This window comes from Equus caballus, chromosome 5, assembly GCF_041296265.1.
Source record: "Equus caballus isolate H_3958 breed thoroughbred chromosome 5, TB-T2T, whole genome shotgun sequence".
In the NCBI taxonomy this organism is placed as follows: domain Eukaryota; kingdom Metazoa; phylum Chordata; class Mammalia; order Perissodactyla; family Equidae; genus Equus; species Equus caballus.
The window spans coordinates 25398400-25421572 of record NC_091688.1 but is presented as its reverse complement, the minus strand read 5'-3'; the positions used below and the strand labels follow the sequence as shown (position 1 = coordinate 25421572).

General features: G+C 36.8%; 1 protein-coding gene across 4 annotated transcripts in view; it reads left to right on the top strand.

The window, feature by feature from the left end:
• SYT14 (synaptotagmin 14) overlaps positions 1–23173 on the top strand; it is a 250430-nt gene that overhangs the window by 162802 nt on the left and 64455 nt on the right. For all 4 annotated transcript variants that reach the window (XM_023640783.2, XM_070266755.1, XM_023640782.2 and 1 more), the window contains one exon: positions 1443–1892. In XM_023640783.2, the coding sequence (XP_023496551.1) occupies positions 1443–1892 (450 nt within the window). The remainder of the gene's footprint in view (positions 1–1442; positions 1893–23173) is intronic.

The following is a 23173-nucleotide window of genomic DNA, read 5'->3' as shown; positions in this document are numbered from 1 at the left end:
TGTAATAGTTAGGGCATGGGGTGAGCTGCTATGACAAGGAGACAGATACAATGGCTGAAAGCCACAGAAGATTGTTTTCCATTTAACACCAGTCCAGCGCGAGTCGGTGGCCTTGCTCTACGGCATCGTTCACGGGCCCAGTTCCTTCTTTCTTCTCCCTCCATCATCCCCTAGCATATTGTCCGCATCTATATTGTCCAAGCTGACCCACACATCCTGTTTCTGTATCTGCTTGTGGGAAGAGTGAGAAAGAGAGTGAAGGGCAAGTAATTTCTTCTATAAACTCGATCTGGATATTTCACACATAACTTCTGTTTGCCTCCCATTGGGCAAAGCTGAGTCTCGTGGGCATATATCAGCTATAAGGAAGATTTTGAAGTATTGTCTCTTGCCAGATGGTATGTTTCTGACTAAAACTCAGGTGGTTCTTTTGAGAAGCACAAAAAGGGAAGACTGGGAGTCAGTAGTGGTGACCGCTACAGTAGGCACTAAATAAAAGTTGAGAAAAATTTAGTAAATTATAAAATTGGTCCGCATTTTAAAATGAAAAACATTTAAGATTTATTAAAATACTTGAAGGGGCAAAATGGTATGGATGTAAGGTCAGAGACCGGGGTTTGGCACAGTCAGTAACTAGCTGAAACTCCTGCTACATTCCAGAAAATTAGAGTGGCAGGAATTTGAGACAGTTCCAGGTAAAATGGGCACAACTTCTTTTAATCTTGTAACTAAAATGTATAGTTTTAGTCTTTCTTGAACTTTTGAAATGTATATGCTGCCATTTTCAACAGCAATTAGTATTAGAAAATAATACGCAGTTTTCAATTCTGGTTAAAATTTGAAGTAAATTGTGTCTTGTGGAAAATAAATATTTGGCTGCAAATATTTTGAGGCCTTTGTATTTTATACTTTCATATTTCACATTTCCATCGATTTTCAAGCTTAAATTTGTTTATGTTCTATTACAGATGGGGCATTTTAGAACACACCGAAAATTGGACCAAAGTTTTTAATGGCATTGTACTTTTATTTACGTTCTCTTTCTCTCCATCCTAATATTGAGCTGCCGATTGCGTTGTTTATAATGTTAAAAGTAAAATTTAGTAGTTTCCTACAAAAGGAACGGAGATAAACCTTGAAGTATATATTTTCAGTTTTCATTATAAAAATATATATCCAACTTTCTCAAAATTGTGATGGTGAATATTAAATTTTGCGTCTTTATAATAATAAGTTTTTGAGTTTAACTTACAACTTACACTTCTCTGGCCCTGAGAGTAGCTTTTGGTTGTAGTTGCCTATTAATTATTATTACTTTCTTTGTGGCAGCAAATCAAAATAATTTTTACATCCTCCTCCTAAAGAAATACCGGGTATTTATTTACATGCTAGATTAAATAATAGAGTTAAAAACTGAAAACATTTAAATTTGCTTTTCTTAGGATATGTCAGCTCGAGGATCGTCTTCACAGCTTCCTAAACCTTTTGATCCTGAGCCAGAAGCTAAATATGGCACACTGGATGTGACTTTTGACTATGACTCACAAGAGCAGAAGCTTCTGGTAACAGTGACAGCTGTCACAGATATCCCAACGTATAACAGGACAGGTGGCAACTCATGGCAAGTGCACCTTGTTCTTCTACCTATAAAGAAACAGAGAGCAAAAACCAGCATCCAGAGAGGACCATGCCCTGTCTTCACAGAAACATTCAAATTTAATCATGTTGAATCTGAGATGATTGGAAATTATGCAGTTCGGTTTAGACTGTATGGTGTACATCGCATGAAAAAAGAAAAGATTGTGGGGGAAAAGATTTTTTATTTAACAAAATTGAATCTTCAAGGGAAAATGTCATTACCTGTGATATTGGAACCTTCTTACAATCATTCTGTGAGTATCTGATCAAATAGCCCAAATACAGTTTATGTTCATGGTACATACTATATACAATTTTTAAAATCTATGATAAACCCAACAACTTCTTCAGTCTATTTTTTACATGGTAATCATACCTTTACAAAATTTCTAAGCCCTGGATAGGTAGGTATAATTTTTTCTCATCTATAAAAGTTGCCCTTGAAGATTATATGTGATTTATTTTATGTATTTTATTTGATCCTCCACGGAGTCTAGCCCCATGTCTTACCCATTTGTTCCTTTGTTCAATATTTATTACATGATTGATCATGATGTCGTCTGAACTCCTTATAGAATTTATTGTTTTCTTTCCAGGTTAAAACTAGGTGATACGTTAAGAACTATCTAGCCCCGTTTCTGTGATATATATACTGCAGAAATTATTTGCTTATACAGAATGTGTTCTGCTGCCTAGGTCATGCCTGATTATCTTTCCAGAACTGCTATGAAATTATTTTTAAAGGTTCAAAAAAAGCTTGACTCATTTTACTTTCTATCCTTTTTTTTTTTTTTTTTGAGGAAGATTAGCCCTGAGCTAACAGCTTCTGCCAATTTTCTTCTTCTTCTTCTTCTTTTTTTTTTTTTTTTTGCTGAGGAACACTGGCCCTGAGCTAACATCCATGCCCATCTTCCTCTACTTTATACGTGGGACACCTGCCACAGCATGGCTTGATAAGCAATGTGTAGGTCCATACCTGGGATCTGAACCAGTGAACCCTGGGCTGCTGAAGCAGAGCGTGTGAACTTAACTGGTGTGCCACTGGGCTGGGTCCACACTTTCTACTCTTTTTAAACAAAGATTTTGCAGTATTTCTTGGAGAATATTTAAGTTTAGTGCTATGAGCTATTTTCCATTTTCTCTTTTTTCCTCCAGGTTCTGATCATATCCAAGTCTCCCTCTCCTCATATTTTTAACTAAATTCCCACAAGGCATTGCAAATCACGGGCAAACTGCACTGTTTGTTTAAACAAGGGAGATACATTATGCCACACAGTTATTTAGATTATGAGAAAATCTGTGCTATGCTATAAGTGTAAATTGTGAATTACATTTATTCCTCTGTTATATTGAATAAAAAGCATTTTTATAATATTAATACATAGATTTTAGAATAGATTTATATTTTAAAATAAGGGTATAATATTTTAGGGTTGTTGTTAAGCTTGTAAACGTGTAAGCCAAGCCCAAGTTTACGGTGTCGCTGAATTTACACCACACAGCGTTTGGTCTCGTAGGACCTTCATTCCCAAGCAAACCCCATGCCATTATTTAGCTAGACAATTTCAGCATCTTTAAAAATCAGAAGACATTGATAAATATAGTATATCCTTATGAGTTTGTAGGATAAGATTGAACCTTTATTGGGGAAATTGATAACTTGTTATAATTTTAAATTTAAAAATTACCATTTTGGGGAAATGCCTTTTTAAAAAAAATGACTAAGAGCAGTTTATCAGAGTAGAGAAAAAAGAAAGCGCAGGCACTATCTCAGAGGGGAAAAGATAATTTTTTATAAAATTGAATGTTCTGCAATTCTTAATATGATTTTTAGACTTTCTTATTATTTGGTCTGAGTGATGATCACTGGTTCTCTTATGGAGAACACATTCTTATATAAAAATAATTGAGTTAAACTAGAAGAGAATGACTTTATCATCAAGAAGTATGTATTTTGTTTTGCTTTATTTACTCCAAATTATCTGTTCCCAATTCTGTATTAATTATATTCATTTCACAAAGAAAATGAAGCCATAGAAAATAATGAGATTTTATCTCTGGTCAAACTAATTTTTGTATACACTTACATTACGTGTATTAGCTTATAGTCACTGACTCTATATTTCCGACAACCAGTACAATAAATTTCTGAGGAGTGTTCACAAGAAGAAAAAAGTGCTAGATAAATAGCTTCTAAGACGTAACATTTAAATCTGAATAACTGCATTGCCATACTTTTCAAATTCAATGCTTATGTTTAAATGTACCTCTCTCTTGCTTTCTTTTTTTCTCCGCCTTCTCAAAATTTCATTGCTTGTTTTTGGCTTCTGTGCTAGTTGTCATAAAAATAAAATACTAGTAGATAGAATGTATATATTCTATATATGCTATAGTGTTAATGTTCACTTTGCTTAGGTTTTGATATCTATATGGAGAAATCATGTGATTATACTTTACTTGGGTGATTTTAGCTCTAATTTTTTAAGGTTTAATAATATGTGAGTGAGAGGTACTCTTAGAATTAAACATTTATTTCTTGTGGCTTTTGAATAATTACTTATTGTTATTGCAAGAACATTGGCCTTTTGCAAGCAAAACTTTTAATGCAGTCAAAAAATTTACAGTTATTTGGAGCTTAATTACAGTTTATCTTCATGGATAATAATCGAAAAACAGAATTCTGCAAATAAAATTTAGTTTAATAGCTAGTTTTTCAGGAACTCTTCAAAGCAATACATTGAGAGAAAAATGGCTAGTGTCACCAAAATGACTTTCTCAGGACTAAACATTGAGTTTCCCTAAGGCTAAGATTAAAGTTTAACATTAAGATAAAGATATAGTTTGAGGTAAGCCTTCATGATCATTGACTGATAGAAAATATATGAAGGGTGGAAAAGCGTGAGTTCTTTCTACTAACTAGTTGTGTAAGTTTGGGTAAATTATCTCATCACTTTGGGCATCAGATTTCTCACTAGTAAAATGAGAGAATTAAACCAAATGATCTGTAAGGTCCCATCCATCCATCTCTGATATTCTCTGATTGTACCAGTATATACTGGGAAAGGAGTTAGGTAAGAACAAAAATGGGTGAATTTTAGGTGTTCTGTATGCTTAATGTGTGACATTTTGTGGTGGACATATATTATATGTTCTCACTCTTCCATGTCTCTTCAACAAGCTTCTAATGTCTGAGGAGGTCTCAACTGATAGTCCCACCTCTCCAAGGTCGGGTATAAAATTCACTTTCCCAGTCTCATGGTAGCTAGGTCATGAGCCATGTGACCTAGATTCTGCCACTTATTCATTTTCAGGAAACCTCAGGGCAGACTGAACAGGGAAGCAGACACTACACTCAAATCGTGTTTCTGTGAGGTTGACAGTAGAGGAATCTGATATTCAGAGTCAGCAGTAACTCTAAAATAGCTTTGCTGGTGCGGAAATGGTGTTGGTGCAAGGCAGTAACAGTTGCAGGAAAGAAAAGACCTTGGCACGGGAGCCACAGCAGTTTCCTCACCAGATCAGTTCTGCAGTGTGTTCTTAGGTTTTGTTCTTGAGAAGCTTAGCCATAAGTCTGGTTGTTTAGTCACCCCAATTCCTTTAGTAAATTGCTGTTCTGCTTTATCAGTCGGGAGTTAGCTTCCAGTGTTTTCAAATAAGAACCCTGACAGATAAATGTTGAAATAGCCGTGGTTTAGTATTTACTTGCTTTATTCATCTCTTAAGCCATACCCAATACCTAGAATGTCATCATTTACCCTCTTACCATGGTTTATCCCTCTCATAATTTGAACTTTTCTCATAAACTCAACTTTGTTCATCTGGACTCTTTCCTAGTGTATAACTCAAAGTACTTTCTTCTCTTGCATTTTTGGTATGATATTACTCTCTATAACAGTTACCTGGAAATGTCCTCTCCCCTCTTTCTCATTCCAATTTTATTTCTCATTCAATTTAGATTCATTAATATTATTAGATATATTTATTATGATTTATTAAGAATGAAACTTCTTTCACTTACAAACATACAAACACACAACCCTTCCTGTACAGACAGTGCTTGATTAGTGCAATCTGTGCAGTGTGAGTAGCTAGAAAATGGGGACCTCACTCCTGCAACCACAGGGCACTGAATTCAGCTAACAGCCCAGATGAGCTTGGAAGTAGAGTCTTCACCAGAGCCTCCAGATAACAGCCCAGCTGCAACTTTGATTTCAGTCTTGTGAGACCCTAAGTAGAGAATCCAGTTGAGCTCACTTGGACTTCTGACCTACAGAAAACCTGAGGTAATAAATAGGTGTTGTTTTGAGCTGCTAATAATTTGTTAGACAGCAATGGAAAACTCATATAGATTTTGATACCAGGAAGTGAGATGCTGCCATAAGCAAATACCTAAAAATGTGGGAGTAGCTTTGGAATTACCCATGGGTGAAGGCTGGAAGAATCTGGAGGAGAATTTTGAAGAGCATGATAGAGAAAAGCCTAACTTGTCTTGAACATACTTAGTAGAAATCTAGACTTTAAGGATGCTACCCATAAAGGCAGAAGGAAGTGAGGAACATATTCTTAGAAACTGGAGGAAGGGAGAATCCTTGCCATGTAGTGGCAGAAAGCTTAGAAGAATTGCCTCCTGCAGTTGGGTGGAAAGCAGACCTTGTGAACGATGAACTTGGTTGGTTAGCCGAGGAGATTTGAAGCGCAATGTTGAAGGCATAGTCTGTCTTCTTATTGCTGCTCATAGTGAAATGCAAGAGGAGAGAGATAAATTGAGGGACTAAATGTTAAATAAAAAGGAACTAGGACTTGATAAATTGGGAAATTCTTATCGTATCTAGATTACAAAAGATGCTAAAATTTAGAAATTGCTGCTGAACGCTAGTGTAGAGAAAATGCTGAGGGTTTGAGTGTACAACTTTTGCTGAAACCCCCGAAAAATAAAAAAGTTGAGTATTCAGCCATACAAGGTTTCCTTGAAGACCCTTTTAGGAGATTAAGAGGGTTCCTCATAGATCATCTCAGTCAAACCCGAGGACCGCTAGGTTGCTTAAGAATGTTGTCCCTCAGCTATCTCAGTGGAAGCCAAAGATAGAGAAGAGGTGATCTTGAGAAGATTTGAGGGCATATTGTTTAATGGAGTGAACCTCTGTAAAATTCACGTAAGACCCACAATATTCTTCAAAAAATTGCATCAACACAAACACTGCCAACTAGGACTGAAAGAAATAGGGAATATGAAATGGAAAGAGGTGGTTGGACCCCCAAAATGCAACTAGCAAGAAGCAAGCCAGTAAAACTACTCAGCTGCGAACACCTGCTTGCTACCTTTCAAGAAAAAGGAAGGGTGACACAGAGGGAGAATTAAGAGCCCAGAGAATGCAAGTGAGAGCCATGGGGGATTATTCCCAGACCTTGAAACCTAATCAAGGCATTGTAGCCTGAGTTTGCCCAGTAGTATTTCAAAACTGCTTTGGACCAGTGACTTCTTTACTTTTCATTTTGCCCTTTTCAAACTGAAATGACTATAACTTTACTTTATGCCGTATACCATTGAGTGTTGGAAGTGTTTCTGGCAGATAAATTATCTCTTTAATTACATAGGTCCATAAATGAGAAGAATTTTTCCCAGGAGTTGTACTTAATGGATTACAGCAGGAGCCATATTCTCACCAGGTTTGGATGATTTAGATAAGATTTTAAACTTTGAGATGATGAGATTTAGATTCAGATGTTGCGATTTTTTTTGTGTGTGTGTGCTTTGAACTGGTAATGTAATAGAATGAGACTTTTGGGAACCTTGGGCTGGGGCGAATACATTTTACATGTGTGAATCATGGGGGCTAGAGGGCAGACTGTGGTAGACAGAACTCTAAGCTCTAACCATGACCTTCATCCCCTGGTATTACTCCTATGATTATGTTATGTTACATGGCAAAGGGATTTTGAAGATATAATTAAGGTTACTAATCAGTTAACATTAAGATAATATATTATCTAGGTGGGCCTAACTTAATTACATGAACCCTTTAAGAGCCAAGAGTTTTCTTTCATTGGTAACAGAAAAAAAAATAAGATTCAAAGCCTGAGGGGGATTCAGCATGAAGTTCTCTGTTGCTGAGATGGAGGGTGCCATGTGGAAGGACCTGAGAGGAGCCTCTAGGAGCTGAGAGGGAGCCCTCTAAGAGCTTTGGCCAGCTGCCAGCAAGAATATAGGGCTCTCAGTCCTACATCTGCAAAGAACTGAATTTGGCCAACACCTGAATAAACTTGAAAGCAGGTCCTTGCCCCGAGCTTCCAGATAACAGCTCAGCTGAGCCAACCCCTTGATTACAGCCTTGTGAGACCCCAGCAAAGAAGCCAATGGAGCCCACCCAGACTTCTGACCTACAGAAACTGAGAGAGAACAAATAGGTGTGTTTTAACCTACTAAGTTTGTGGTAACTTGTTACATATCAGTAGAAATCTAATACAGCCCACAGGGCCTAGGATATTACTGTCTGGCTCTTTACAGAAAAAGTTTTCTAACTTATGCTCTAGACAACTAGGAATTGAGATTGAATAACAGACATGCAAATCATTTCTGGGTTGAGGTGAATACGCATGTAGTCAGATAACATTCTGTGAGTCTGCTTTCATCTTGGTGGGATGTTCTTTACCGTTTCATGAAGTCTTCAGCAAATACCTTTATACAACTGTAAACACATGCCAGTCAAGTCTGCAGGTATTCTCAGTTTGTGACCTACTTATTCCCCTTTTATTCTTCTTCGTGGCTGCTCCCTCAGTGTAGATGTATTAACCCAGAACTTGTTATGTTTGTTCTACAACCTTCTGTATATAACTAGCTCTTGGTGATTAATATTATTAGTCTCTGTTTTGACCCATAGTAACTCACATACTATGTTCCAAACTCATTATCTTTCTTTTAATCTAAACTCTTTTCCACCAAGAGGCTGTCATTAACTCTCTCTAGATTGTTAGATTTGCCTTTCTATAACTCTCATAATACCTTCCCTTTTGTAATTCTTTATTGTACTTGAAATTAATTGCTTAATGTCTGTCTTGTTAACTGTTGTATCCCTAGTGTTTAATTTCATGCCTGACCTATAAATATTCCTCAGTAACTATTTGCTGAGTAGACATTAAAGTATTCATTCATTATAATGTGTAATGTGAACATAAGAGATGGTGCATTCTCTGTGAGAAAGTCACAATATAGTTAGGTTTTAAATCTTTTTAGGTTCAAATTTTCTTTTAAAATGTTTAGAAAGAAAAAGACATTGATTTTAAAAAGTAGAATCATAAAATATTATAGCTGAAAGAGTTTAGAGATCATAGAATCTAGCTTTCTCATTGTGCAGTAAGGTAATAGATATTTAGAGAGATCACGTCACTTGACTAGTTCCTCATGCCATCTGGTTCAAGAGCTGGGGCTGGAATGCCTCTTTCCTGACTCCAAGGCCAGTGATTTTCCAGAAATTTTGGAAGAGCAAATTTGTAAAATTCAGTTTAGTTAGAAAAGAATCTGTGACCATTCTATGCATGTTCTCTTATATACAAACTAGCTTAAAAGAGGAGAATGGAAGATGTTGGATTAATCTCACTCACAGAACTTTTTTCCCCATATACCTAATGAAATGAGTAAAAAATATGAAAACTACCACAAAATTTACCAATAGCAATCACTCAATGAAAGAAATAGATAATTGTGGAGTGGCACAGAGAGACATAAAGCAAAGTCATGCACCTAGCCCCTAATTCCACACTCTGTCCACTAAAAGCCATGCTGATGAATCAGCAAAAGTCTTGGGAATATTCAGTAATACTTCAGGTCTGTAGAGAAAAAACCTCTTGAGTGGATATGTTTATCATAGTAGATTGTATTGCTGTTCACAAATATATTTGGTGCCCCTCCCTGTAGGAAGATTTTAAATCTCTGCCAGTTGAAATGTGTTATCTCAGCATAAACAATCTTATTCTGATATAGAAATTGGTACAAGGACTTTGGTACAGCTACATCAAAAAAACCAAATATTTGTGACATTGACTCTAGAGCCAGGTGTGGGCAGTGATGAAACTTGAGTTGAAAGCTGGAAGGAAGGTGATCCATGTTATCCTGTGACAAAGTATTTTGTAAAACTCTTGCCTATACTAATGTGGATGGCAGCTATCTTAAAAATGAACATGTAGCTCTAGGCAGAGGTGAGAAAAACAGATCAATAATAGCATGAATTCGTTTACTGTTAACTGCATTTGAGCAAATATTTGTTCAGAGGGGAAATGGCAGATTTACAAGCAACAGTGAAAGGGGAGAGAGAGAATCAAAAAATTCCAGGACTTTGGGATTGGAAGGTGCAAATATCATCTCCAACCTACATAAGATAAAGCTGAGAATACTGAGCTACAAGGGCTTCAGCAACATCAGGGACCAAATCAAGGGTGTGGCCATGGCATCCAGTGTTAAAACTCTAAGTGGATTATTGTGGCACCCCGTAAACCATTTCTGTTGGACAAAATGGCTCTAGGAAAGGAGACTAAAGGTACAGCTCTCCCCAGTGAGTGAGAGAGACAGAGAAAATGAGAGTGAAGGAGACAGTGTCTGCTTAGTGTGATTTCAGAATCACAACAGACCGGTCACCGTTTTGTGGTCCCTAAACGGAAATGTTTATGGTCATTACCCTGTCCCTGGTTCACAATTGTATACTGGATGTTTGTGTGGCAGATAACTTATCTTTTTAGTTCTTGGGTCTCCTGAGCAAGGAGCCACATCTGGACTTAATTTAGAGACCAATATCCAACACCCAGAGATCCTTGACTTTCAGCTCAAAACTATAACTAATTAGCATTTTGGTTTGTTTTCCTTAGGAAAAGGAGAGAGTGTTCTGCATGTGGGAGAAGGAGAGAACTGAACGTTTGATATCCAGGAGAAAGAACAGGGTTTAGTGGTCTTTGTTTTCACATATATCCTATTGCGCCTCCCTAGAAAAGAAGAGTATATTACCACCCTGTTGAACTCAGGTGTGGCCATGTGACTTGCTTTTGTCTTCTGGTCACAACTTTTAAGAACTGGAATAATGCCTCTGTTATTATGGAAGCATGTGGGGAAATGGAGCATCTCTCCGCTTTGGGAAAAGGCTTCCTTGCCAATCCAAAATAGATATGCTGCATAAGTGAGAAGTAGACCATTGTGGGATTAAGCTGCTGAGAATTTGGGGCTATTTGTGAACGCAGCATAAACTAGCCTGACTGATAGAATATTTGCTGTTCTGATGAAGGCATGTACCAACCTCTGTGGCAGAGAATCAGATGACATAGGAAAGCAGAGTGACTGAATTGACTTCTGAAAGAATCTAAGGCTCTGTGTGTGTCACTGATTGAATTCCCTGAGATGCTGGCTCTGAGGTGGAGTTCAGTGTGCCAGATGTTTATTAAGGAGTGCCCTTGAAATCAATACTTAGAAAAGGGAGGAGAAAGAAGCAGGATTGGATGGAGGGGAGAAGTCAGGTTGCAGTGCAAGCCCAACCACATCCTCAGCCACCCCACCCACAGGGAATTTTGGAGCTAAAGTAGTCCTTCTGAGTTGTCCCCAGTTGGGTTGAGATGACCAGGCCTTTATACCCACACGTCCGTCAGTCATTGAATGTGGGCTGCTCCCTGAAAGGCTGTACCCTTGGGGGAGGCAGGGCTTCACGGGGGAGTCAGTTGCTGAAGGGACTGATAGTTGACGTTTGTCTACCAGCAGCCCTCCCAACAGCGAAGGCAATGGTCTCTTCATTGATGGAGAATCTTGACAGTGTCTCCCAGTGTCCACCACAGCTATTAACCTGTTCAATATCAAAATAACACTGTAGTTGATTTTAAAAAATTGGAAAGTAGACAAAGTAAGTAGGAGGAAATGTGAGAATGCTAATATAGTTAATAATAAAATGACTACCCTCTTCTTATTTAGAGAAAAATCATTTAGAAAATAATCTATGAGGAAGAAATATTTATGTAAAGTTCACTTATTTTATTTCATTTTCTTCTATTAGATTTATATAAAGTAAAATGGATTTTTTAAAATAAATAGTTGCCGTTAGATCCGATTTTTTTATTTCTGTTTATACATATTCATAGAATGATGTCTACAAGATGTTTACTCCTTAGCAGTTTATGGATGGTAAAGTTCAAGATGATTTTCTTACTTCTATCTTTGTTTATTTCTATATTATTTGAATTATTCATGACAATCCTTTGTCAGTTTAAAAAAAACAGAGAGTCAGAAAGGGTCAGGGAATTTGGACTCTGATCCATTTTGTTAGGATGAGTAAACAGATTAAGTTCCTAACTAGATTCTTTAGGGTGAGGAAGGGCAAGGCCATAGTGGGAAACTTAAGTTTTCTTAAGTTTTTATGATAGAGGGTTCTTAATATGTGCCTAGATGTCTATATTTCATTAAATATGGTTCCATATTATATTTCTATATGAATACATAGCACTTATACAAGTAGACTTGGGAGTGGATTGAATTGTCCTAAGGATGAGAAGAGAAGATCCTCAGGAAGTCCTATATTTGAAGATTGGAGAAAGGAGGGATAAGATAGGAGAAAAAAGATAGGAAAATATCACAAAAGCAAAGAATGAATTTATGAAGGAAGGAATAATCAACTTTGTCACATGCTGCTGATGGACCCAATAATCTGAGTATTAAAAACTGTCCATTGGATTTAGGATATGGCTGTAATGGGTAGCCTTACAGGAACTAGTTTTGATGAGGTAGAGGGGCCAGAATTCAAACTAGAGTGGCAATCATGTAAATGGCTTTTCCGCCAAGTGTGGCTATTAAAATAGGAAGAGAGAAAGGACAGAATTTGGCAAGGAGGGGTTCCAGAAAGATGTTTCTAAGGTTAGGAGAGACTTGGGCATGCTTAAATACTAATGCAAATGATATTATAAAAAGATGGAGTGTAAGATATAGGAGAGCTAACTGAAGGAGAGATGAATTGAGGTGTCTGGGATGAACAGAGAGGCAAAAATGTTTTTTAAGAGATTTATTTAAGTTGTGGACCATGAAATCTAAGTGCAATAAAGGGAGAAGTGAAGCTAGAAAGAGACTGATAGGCAGAGGAATTAGAAAGGTTAGTGGACCGAAAGTCCCAAGGGTATCTAGGAACAGATATGAGAGGAGTAGTTGAACAAGAGGTATGGAAAGACAGGAGACTGGTTAGGGAGGAGAATGTTTTCATCTACTGTGATGTGGTGACAAGAGTCCAGAGTGTGATGGTAGAAATGGGCATCTGAGATAGAATAAAAGGTAAAGTCACCGAAGATGGTTAAGTTGCTCAAGAGGAGCCAGGTTCTTGAATGGTTTATCCACATGGACGTTGAAGTGTGAAAAAAGATTGAGTCAAGGATCATTGTTCTCAAGAACAAAGAGGAAGTTTGGGGAATGAAAATGTCCTGGACAGAATGTCTATGAGGACAGGATGACATACACCTTAAAGGAAAATTATTATTATTTTCCATGATTTTAGAAGAGCAGTGTTTGAGAAGGCAGCAGAGAACTTTGCTTCCTGACCCTTAGACACTTCGGGTATGAAGGAATAACTAGGGTGAAAAGTCTATTGAGGATGATGTATACTCAGGGCATAACTGGGTTTCAATTAAAGTAAGCTGTTGGGAGCCCAGAGAAGAAACTCAGGTTCTGGAGGAGTTATCATAGACCAGAAGGTATAGGGAAAAGATTCTGAAAAGGAGGAGCCTAAGGGAAGTTTGTGTTAGTGAAGCGGTACAGCGAATAATAGAATGAACGTTAAAGTAAAAGAGAGGGCCGACGTCGTGAAGGATTTGCCATCATTTGTATTATACCAAAATGTCCATCTCAATCATAATTTGAGTCTATTTAAATCTTAGATTTCATTTAAAGTCTAATTTCAATCCCATCTTTATAGAAATTTGTTAGATTATTTCTAATGTAACAAATTAGTTGATCTTGTCTATCTTTGTATACCAAATATGTAGTACTGGTTATTGCTGTATAAATTTTGAATGGATAGATGGATGAGTGGGTGCATATGGTACATGCCGTTTCTGAGTTACTGCCTCTGGTGTTCGTTTTTGCAGCTGGTCATATGTTTTCTTTTTGTCAAACTTGCTTTATGTCTTCCGTCTAGATTTTAAACACTTTGAGACAAGAAACTGTGTGTTTTACTTATATGATATTTTTCATAGAACCTACAAAATAGGTGTTCAATGACCACTTATTAAATTGAGTTGTCAACATGTTAACATTCATTAACATTTTTAAATTGTTACCAAGTTCAATATAACATTATTCCCTGATAGGTATCCTTAAAACAGCCCTATTAGCCATCTTTCATGACCTGGAATCCAATAAGCATGCATCTCAGGGTAATTAACTAAGAGCACATCAGGAATTGTTTTATTTTTTAAGTAATAATTGATTAATTAGGGACATATATGCTTATATAATTTCTCATTCAACAGTATAATGCCAGCATCTCCTAAGAGTGATCAACCTTCCTCATGACTTACTGCAATGATGATCTTATTTTAGATACTTGTAGTTTCCACCTTTAATTTCTAAAATCCCTGTATGTCAAAAAATAGCCTAGCTTTATATTAATAGAGTGCATTAATTTAGTTTGATATTTGTACTATTATTTTAAGAGAGAGAAATTATTGCTTATACTCTATAATTCGTGTGTATGTCTCTAAGAATCATCCTTTAGTCTATATTATTAGCAAGTATCTTTCAAAACTTAGCTCCACCTATTTTAATATTCACTACAGTTCACACAATATCATTGTCATTAAAAATCTGCATTTTCTAAATGTGGATTATACTTTATCATCAAGCAATTTAAAATAAATGCTTCCTGGTAAACTAATGATCACAGTTAAAAATTACTGCATTAAGGAGAAAGCTGCATGTGTGTAATTCAGTTCCCTAGACAACAACAGTAATATGAATCATGGCTCACTTTTGTGTAAAACTAGATAGTTACAGATCTATTTAGAGACAGTGATTCAAAGAGAAAGTAAGTGAGCATACATTATTGGTAGAGAGCAATAACTCTAGTCTCACAAGAATTGTTATCAGATAAATCTTTCAGTGAAAGGGAGAAGCTAAATTAGAGCATAAAAGGAAGCTTTTTCTTTAAATCAGATTCTTAGTTTGCAGGACAAAAGGGAGTGAAGTTTAACTTTTAAGTCTCAAGAAATTTTGAAAACGCAGAAGAAACGAATGGGAAAAACTGAAATTTCAGTGACTAAAACTTTTTTTTTTTAGATTGGCACCTGAGCTAACATCTGTTGCCAGTCTTCTTTTTTCTTCTTCTTCTTCTTCTCCCCAAAGCCCCCCAGTACATACTTGTATATTCTATCTGTAGGTCCTTCTGGTTGTGCTGTGTGGGATGCCACCTCAGCGTGGCCTGATGAGCAGTGCCGTGTCCACACCCAGGATCCAAACAGGTGAAACCCTGGGCTGACAAAGCAGAGTGCACAAACTTGACCACTCAGCCATGGGCCTGGCCCCTGTTGTTTCTTTTTTTAATGTTTAGTGTAGGGAATAAAAAATATTAAGTAATTTAACTGGGATTCATTAGTTGAACCCTCCAGGTGCTGATCTGTAAACTTCCAAAGAACGACCTTTACTTCATTCTTGTTCAATGTGTGTGATTTTTTTCAAAAATAAATCAGATAATTAATAAGCTTAAAGGACAGGTATTATTTTCCTCTTGCCTATATTTCATTTTATGCAATTAACTTTTTCAAGATACTGATTTCAGTTGGTTGTAACACTGATGAGAGAGATTAACAAAAACTTTATGGGATGAGAGTACTATTTGATCATTTTAGACTGGAGTAAGATTATGACAGGTAAACTTGTGTCCAAGTGAACAGCATATTCTATAATTAAGCACACTTTAAAATGCACTAAATAGAGCAAGAGGGGATAAAATAGAGTTATTTATAGAAACATCGTGGGGCGATATCTAACATTCAAATTCTAAATATTGACCACTATTTGAAAAGTTACTCCTTTGGAGGGTTTAGAAGGTGGACATCTTCATTATTACCAGTAGCTGTGGAATTATATACATTTTACTTTAAAGAATCACTTTGTTACATTACCGTGAACAATTCCCTTTCTTCTGCATTGTTTCATAGTAACAGAACAGTTGTATCCACTGTGCTCCTTTATTATGTTACCATTTGGTGAATGGGTGGTAACTAATGAACAGTGGGGTTTACTGAGGTTGTTTTTGAGACCCACCCTTACAAATAAATCGTGAACAGAAGCAACATTTTATTTTTCCTTAGTCATTTCCCCCATAATGTTAATATTAAATAGCTGGGGCGACCAGCCTGCTGGCGCAGCGGTTAAGTGCAAACGTTCCGCTTCTCAGTGACCCGGGGTTCACCAGTTCAATCCCAGTTGCAGACATGGCACGGCTTGGCATGCTATGCTGTGGAAGGCGTCCCACATATAAAGTAGAGGAAGATGGGCAGGGATGTTAGCTCAGGGCCAGGCTTCCTCAGCAAAAATGAGGAGGGCTGGCAATAGTTAGCTCAGGGCTAATCTTCCTCAAAAAGTTAATAAATAAATAAATAAATAGCCGGGCAGTCTTCAATGGGCAAATGTGTTTCAAAACCCAAATCCTTCATTCTAGGATTTTCACATTTAAAGTCTTGACAGATAATTTAAAATAGTAGATTCTTCATTGGAAAAAATGATTAAAGTGATACTAGTTTTGACAAATGATAGATATGAAAATGTATTTTATCAGAATATATTTTAGAAACCAACCAGGAGTAATAGTATTGCTTGTAGTCTTTTCATCGGAATTAAAAGTAATGAAGGTATTTCTTCCAAAAGAATCTTGGCTAGATCTGCTGTGACATTTGTTCTGAGGTTGACAGCTTTTAATGCTACTTTTTTAGAGTAATGCCTCTTTATATGTTGAGAATTTAAAGAGAACTGATAAATGCTAATTACAAAAATGTTTTTCTTTCTAGATAACTTTAGATAAATTTAATTTAGAAAAGAAGCAGTTCTACGTTTGATGCGTTTGTGTTCTTTTGGTGAACTGTGAGCTTAAGAAATACTGAAAACAGGCCTAGGACAAAGAAACTTAATATAAAAAAATAGAAGTAGAAAGAAATCTTTTATCAGTAGGTTTTCGGTCTCATTATCACATTTGTTGTATACACTCAGTGTAATGAGCCAGAAAAAATATCTATTTGAAAGTTACATTTTATTTTACTCTATTTAGGGCAAAGAATAATTCTGGTCATAAAATGATTGTACATGATAAGCCTGTATATAAATTCCTGATGCTGTTTATATTAAGCAGATAGATTTAAATTATTTCTATCACTGAAAACGAGCATGGCCCTGCGAGTACCATGTGTGCTCATTCACTACTGGGAGCTCCTATTCAAGCAAAATACATGTTTTAGGTGGTGAACATGCAAAGATGTTCTGGTGAAAAGTCTAGTTTCTCAGAGTACCTGGTAATGTTTGAGATGGTAGCGCCACTGACCGGAGCACTTCACCTGAATGGTGATGATTACATGCGATGAGGAAAGTGAGGACCTTTGTAGAACAGAAATACTAGTTGTTAACCTGAAATAAAATAGGTATCCTTACTTTAACTTGAATCATTCTACCATTATTTATTGCTTTATAATATAAATATATTTTCTGGTCTTACAAAAAATGATGATTTTTGTCTTTCCTTTATCTCTCAGAATTGTTTATAGGCTATATCGTACCTATTTACAATGTTCTTTTTGTAGTATGTCCCTTTGGGGCAACTTCTGATTAGAATGGTACTAATTACATTTTTCCTAGTAGAAAAAGCCAGAAGAGCTAATAGAACTGAAGACGTAGTAAGTTCAGTGTACATAATTTTTTAATTATCTGATGTACAATTAAATTAGTTTATGTAATCAAAGTTATAGATCTCTTAATATTTCCATATTCTACAATAAAAAATAAACTGCTTGAACTTTAATTTGGCTCATTTTTAAAGGAATAAGATTCTATTTAGTTCATGGAAAGCAGCATGTATTATAAATACATTTTTCATATCAGTCAACTTATTTTGGGAATTTAGTTTTCCTTGAAATGAAAGCTGGCATTGTCCTCTAAGCAGTGTTCAAGTGATGAAAGTGGTTTCTTTGTACCAAGTCATTTGTGATTTCCCATAAAAGATTAAATGGGGGGTGGCCCGGTGGCGCAGCGGTTAAGTGCACACGTTCCGCTCTCGGGGGCCGGGGTTCGGCGGTTCGGACCCCAGGTGCGAACATGGCACTGCTTTGCAAGCCACGCTGTGGTAGGTGTCCCACATATAAAGTAGAGGAAGATGGGCATGGATGTTAGCTCAGGGCCAGTCTTCCTCAGCAAAAAGAGGAGGATTGGAAGCAGTTAGCTCAGGGCTAATCTTCCTCAAAAAAAAAAAAAATTAATTAAATAAATCCTAGATAGTGGAAATCGACAATTTTAAAGCCAAAATTGTTGGATTTTCAAGACCACGTTTATATTTGCACTTCGGAGGGTTGGCGTAAGCATAGAGGTTGCGAGCATAGTGGCTCTGCCAACCCAGGTTCCACATCTTAGTTCCCTACTTCTTCCTAACTGTGTGTTCTTGGATGAATGCTCAGCCTCTCTGTTCCCCATGTTCTTCATTTGTAAAAAGAGATCATAATAATAATAGCTGCCTCATAAAAAACTTGTGAGGATTAAAGGAAATTATCTGGCACAGAGTAGGAACTTGGTAAATGTTAGCTAATGTTGTTTATATGGTCTTATTCATGTGTGAATAAATTTAATGGGCTAATGTAACCTTAAATAGGTGCTAGTCCTTAAGTAGAAATGATTACATTGTGTTTTTCACATTTTAAAATCAGAAGGAAGATGGCGGAAGAGAGCAAAAGTATTTACTCTGACAATACAAAAAGTGTTTAATCCAGCAAGTAGCTAGCAAAATAACTTTTTTCAGGAACTAAGTAATTCAGACCTTGAACGTTTTAAGATAAAACTTTTTTGAAATATATTTTGACTAATTATGAAGAAGTATGAATTATAAATATTCTTTAAATAAATGTGCTTTTATTATTTTCAGGCATAAAGAGTAACATATTACGTTGGCAAAACGTATCAGGCAGTGTAGGCTAGGTTACTCTGAGATAACAAACCCTGGAACTTTTAACGCCTATGAACAAGAGGTTTCTTTTTCACATGTGCTGTGTGTCCATTGTGGGTCGAGTATGGCTCTATTCCATGTCAACTTTTCTCTAGGATCTAGGCTAAAAGGGGAAGTTTTTTCTGAAGTTTTGCTGGTTGTCAGACAGAGGGCATAGCAAACTAATCCTTGTCTCTTGAAGCTTCTGCCCCACATTGACATGCCACTTCCACTGCCTTCTAGTGTCTAAAGCAGGGGCGGGCAAACTTTTTCCGTAAAGTGCCAGAGAGCTGAATTTTTTAGGCTTTGCAGGCCACATCTGATCTCAGTCGCATATATATATGTATATATAGTTTCCTTTTGGAACTCTTTCTGAAAATATAAAACCATTCTTAGCATGCTGACTGTATGAAAAAAACAGGCCACAGGCAGCATTTGCTTTGAGCCTGTAGTTTGCTGACCTCTGGTATAAAGCAAGTCATGATGTCAGGGAGAGGCAGTGAATAACTGTGAAGAATGTTCCACACATAGACTTGCTAAGCTTAATATCATCTGTAGATTAACATTATTTATAATTTGCATATCAGTAACTTGTAAGTAGTTTCACTTTTATAGTATAAAAATTTCCTTTCTTGGGGCATTCTCTCTTAAATCTTAAGTAATAAATTTGCATAGCAAAGTTTTTCCCAAATACTTAGCCTTGTCCAGTTATCACAATTTCTGAATCCAGTTTCTTAATTTATAAAAATATTATGGGCTTGAAAAACTTAGGAGCTGGCCCAGTGGCACAGCAGTTAAGTTTGCATGTTCCACTTCAGTGGCCGGGGGTTTACCGGTTTGGATCCGAGGTGCGGACCTACACACTGCTTGTCAAGCCATGCTGTGGCAGGTGTCCCACATATAAAATAGAGGAAGATGGGCACTGCTGTTAGCTCAGGGCCAGTCTTCCTCAGCAAAAAGAGGAGGATTGGTGGCAGATGTTAGCTTAGGGCTAATCTTCCTCAGAAAAAAAAGAAAAAATATTATGGGCTTGAAAAACTTAAATGTATGACAAGTCTTAGTATATATTAAAGAAGTTTGGCTAAATTGGCACTGCTAGAAGAAAATCCAAGGAATGGTTTATTTATTCTTAAAGATAGTAGATACAACACATTGATTTATTTCCTCTTCTTCCTATAGTCTCCACTAAAATGATCGTATCATAGTTTACAAATATAAATACACACACGTACGCATTCACGTTTATACCCACTAGGTCAAGGAGAATTGGGGTGAGGGCATCAGCAGATGTTGAGAGAGCAGTTTCTGGAAGACACAGTGGATGGAGGGTGGAAGCTGATTAAACAGACTGGAAACCTGGTGAAAAGTGCACGTAGAAGGAGGAGAGAACTCTGATTCGCAGGACGGTACACACTTGTGGGTACAGCAGAGGATAGGTTGAGTCTGAGTGTTACAAGTGAGAGTCACTAAAAATCCGTAAAATGTACGTTGTATCTCCATCTACCATGAAGAATAGTACCCGGCTTCTGACTAGACCTTGGGTGGTAAATATCATAGGTTTCTCCTCTGGAAAAACTCAATGATTTCAGGTGAGCCACCTCGTTCTGATATTTAGGAGTCTCCTGAGGAAAGTGCCTGGTCCCCATCTAATCACATGTATGCCTATCAGTGAACAAACCATGTTTAAAAGTGTCGAGTTTGTGATCAGCTTTTCAGTGATGCATTCTTAAATGTGAACAGCCAGTCATGGCTCAGGAGACACTTAGGGAAAACCTCCAACAGGAAAGAGAAAACCCAGGAGAAACAAAAATTTTAAAAAAATACTCTCTGGGAAGAGTATATAATGCAGAGATGAGAAGAAAATTAAAAACTAATTCTAGTTCCTGTTTATTTTCAGAAAGATTTGATAAGATACTGCACACATTTTTAAAAAGGGAACAGTCTGAAAAAGGAACAATCATAAAAGAAAGGGCTTTCGTAAGTTACAAATATGATTGCTAAAATACAGCATGTGGCGGAAGGGTCAGTACAGACATTGGCATACTATGGCCCATGGGCCAAATCCAGGTCACTGCCTGTTTTTGTAAATAAAGTTTTATTGCAACACAGCCAGGCCCATCTGTTTACATATTGTCAGCAGAGTGAGTAGTTAGGACTGAGATCATATGGCTTGTGAAGCCAAAAGTACTTACTATCTGGCCCTTTGCAGAAAAAGTTTGTTGACTCCTTCGTTAGAAGATAGAAGTGAGAAAAATCTCCAGAAATAGAAAAAAAATAGATGGAAAGATAAAAAATAAAGCTTGGAAACTTAGTCTAGAAGGATTTCGCATACGGCTAAGAGGTGATTCATAAGCCAACAGAGAGGAGGAAGTTGAATTAAAATACAAGAAAATTTGCCGAAGCTGAAGAGCTGGAACCCCCAGATAAAAGACCTGAACAATAAAGGAAGAAGCCCAGACCTGGACACATCATTGTGAAATTTCAGAATGCCACGTGCAGAGAAAAGATCCTGCGAGGTCCAAGATAACGTAAAAACAAGTGAAGACCAGAATGACGTCAACTACAAAGCCAGATACCAGAAGACAGTGAAGCTAGGGCTTCAAGATTGCAAGGGAAAGTTATTTTCACTGTATTAAGTGTTTTATATGTATTATCTTCCTAAATCCTCATCGCAACCCTATTATGGGTGTCATTATTTATTCCCATTTTACAGATAAGAATAACTTACTTTAGTGATTGACTTTCCCAAAGTCACTGTTACATTTGCTTGCTTGGCAATCTGCAAATGTTCCCAATTCTCATTAGTTTCTTTCCTGTACTCCAGAGGAGTGTGTTTCCCACATTCCCTAGAGTTCTGAATGCTAATCAGGTTTCACCAATTAAATGCGTTCATGCGTGATTTGCAAGGTGAAAGGGAGGCAGGGGCCATCTTCCAACTGCTTCGGGCAGTCAAGTTCAAGGAAAGATGTTTTTCCCCCTCCAGCAACGTTCTAATAGCTAGTTTTCAGCTTCATGGGTGCTAAGAGGTAATTGCAGTGGCACTGATGACTTCCTGATCCCTTGATCGAGCTAAAATAGTTTTTTAACTCATAATGTATCTCCCCACCCTCTTGGTAAGTGTAGTAGCCCCTATGGTGGGTCAGTTTTTCAGTGTTCCTGCAGGCCCAGCTCTTCCAACAATTTTGTAAGCTCCTAATTTCCTGAATTAAATCTCGTTTCTCCTACCTAAAGTGAATTCTGTTTCCTTCACTGAACCCTGATTGACGCAGTTCACAGTTAAGGCTTAGTGTTAAGGTTAGAATAAGAGATCTGAAATTTTTCAGATTTTCAAATTTATATCTAGGCAGTCCATGCCATACAAGGACTCTGTCGATTAAAATCGGGTTTAATTCTAGTTAAAATAATTTAACATATAATTTCTGAGCATAATTACATTAGTAAAAGAAAAGTAACATTCATTTACTTTCTTCAACTTCAATAGTGCTTCCATGTGCTGGGGACAGTTTTAAGCACTTGACATATATTAACCCATTTAATCCTCACAATGACTGTCTGATATAGGGTACTGTTAGCCTCAATTTATAGCTGAGAAAACAGGCATAAAAAGGTTAGCTGAATTGCCCAAGGTCACCACTTAGTGAGTTGCAGAGTAAGGATTTAAATCCATCTGTCTCCACAGTCTGTGCTCTTAGCTATTCTGTACTTTATCATTATGTTGTGTAAGACTTAATCTGACCTAAAAGAAGGTTGAATGTGTGTAGGAGTGTTGATCGGGCCAACGTTAAAGTATGAACGTGTCTTTATTCCCATATAATTTGTTTTTATTAAACGTAAAAATCTCTCTGAGTCCCTAAATGTTAAGATTGCAATTTTTAGGACAAAAATGCAATGTAAAATAGATACAGAAATGAAAACTAAAAGTGCTTTTTTATAATCAACATTCGTATCCTTCTGAGACTATATCATAACCCAAATAAGTTCATGAGAAAGTGCTGGTTGCCCTCTTTGTCGCTCTGTACTATTTCTTTTAAATTTTGGAACTGTTACGTTTCTTGGGTGTTTCTTATCATTTCCTTCTGAATCTTTTATGATTCTGTGCCCTAGAATGTATAGTGAAATATGTTCACTCATGAGCAATCCTAAAACCTCATGGCTTAGATCAATTTGACAGTTTACTGAATTGTCTTGGTTACGTATCTGAAAGTAGAGGATTTGATATGTTCCTTAGTGAAGGGAGTTCTCAGAACAGGAGTTTGAACTGTAAAATAGGAAAAATGATAAATGAGTTTTTACTGGTAGTCCTCCCCACACGCATACACCCCTAATGAACACGTTGTAGTCCCGTATTCATT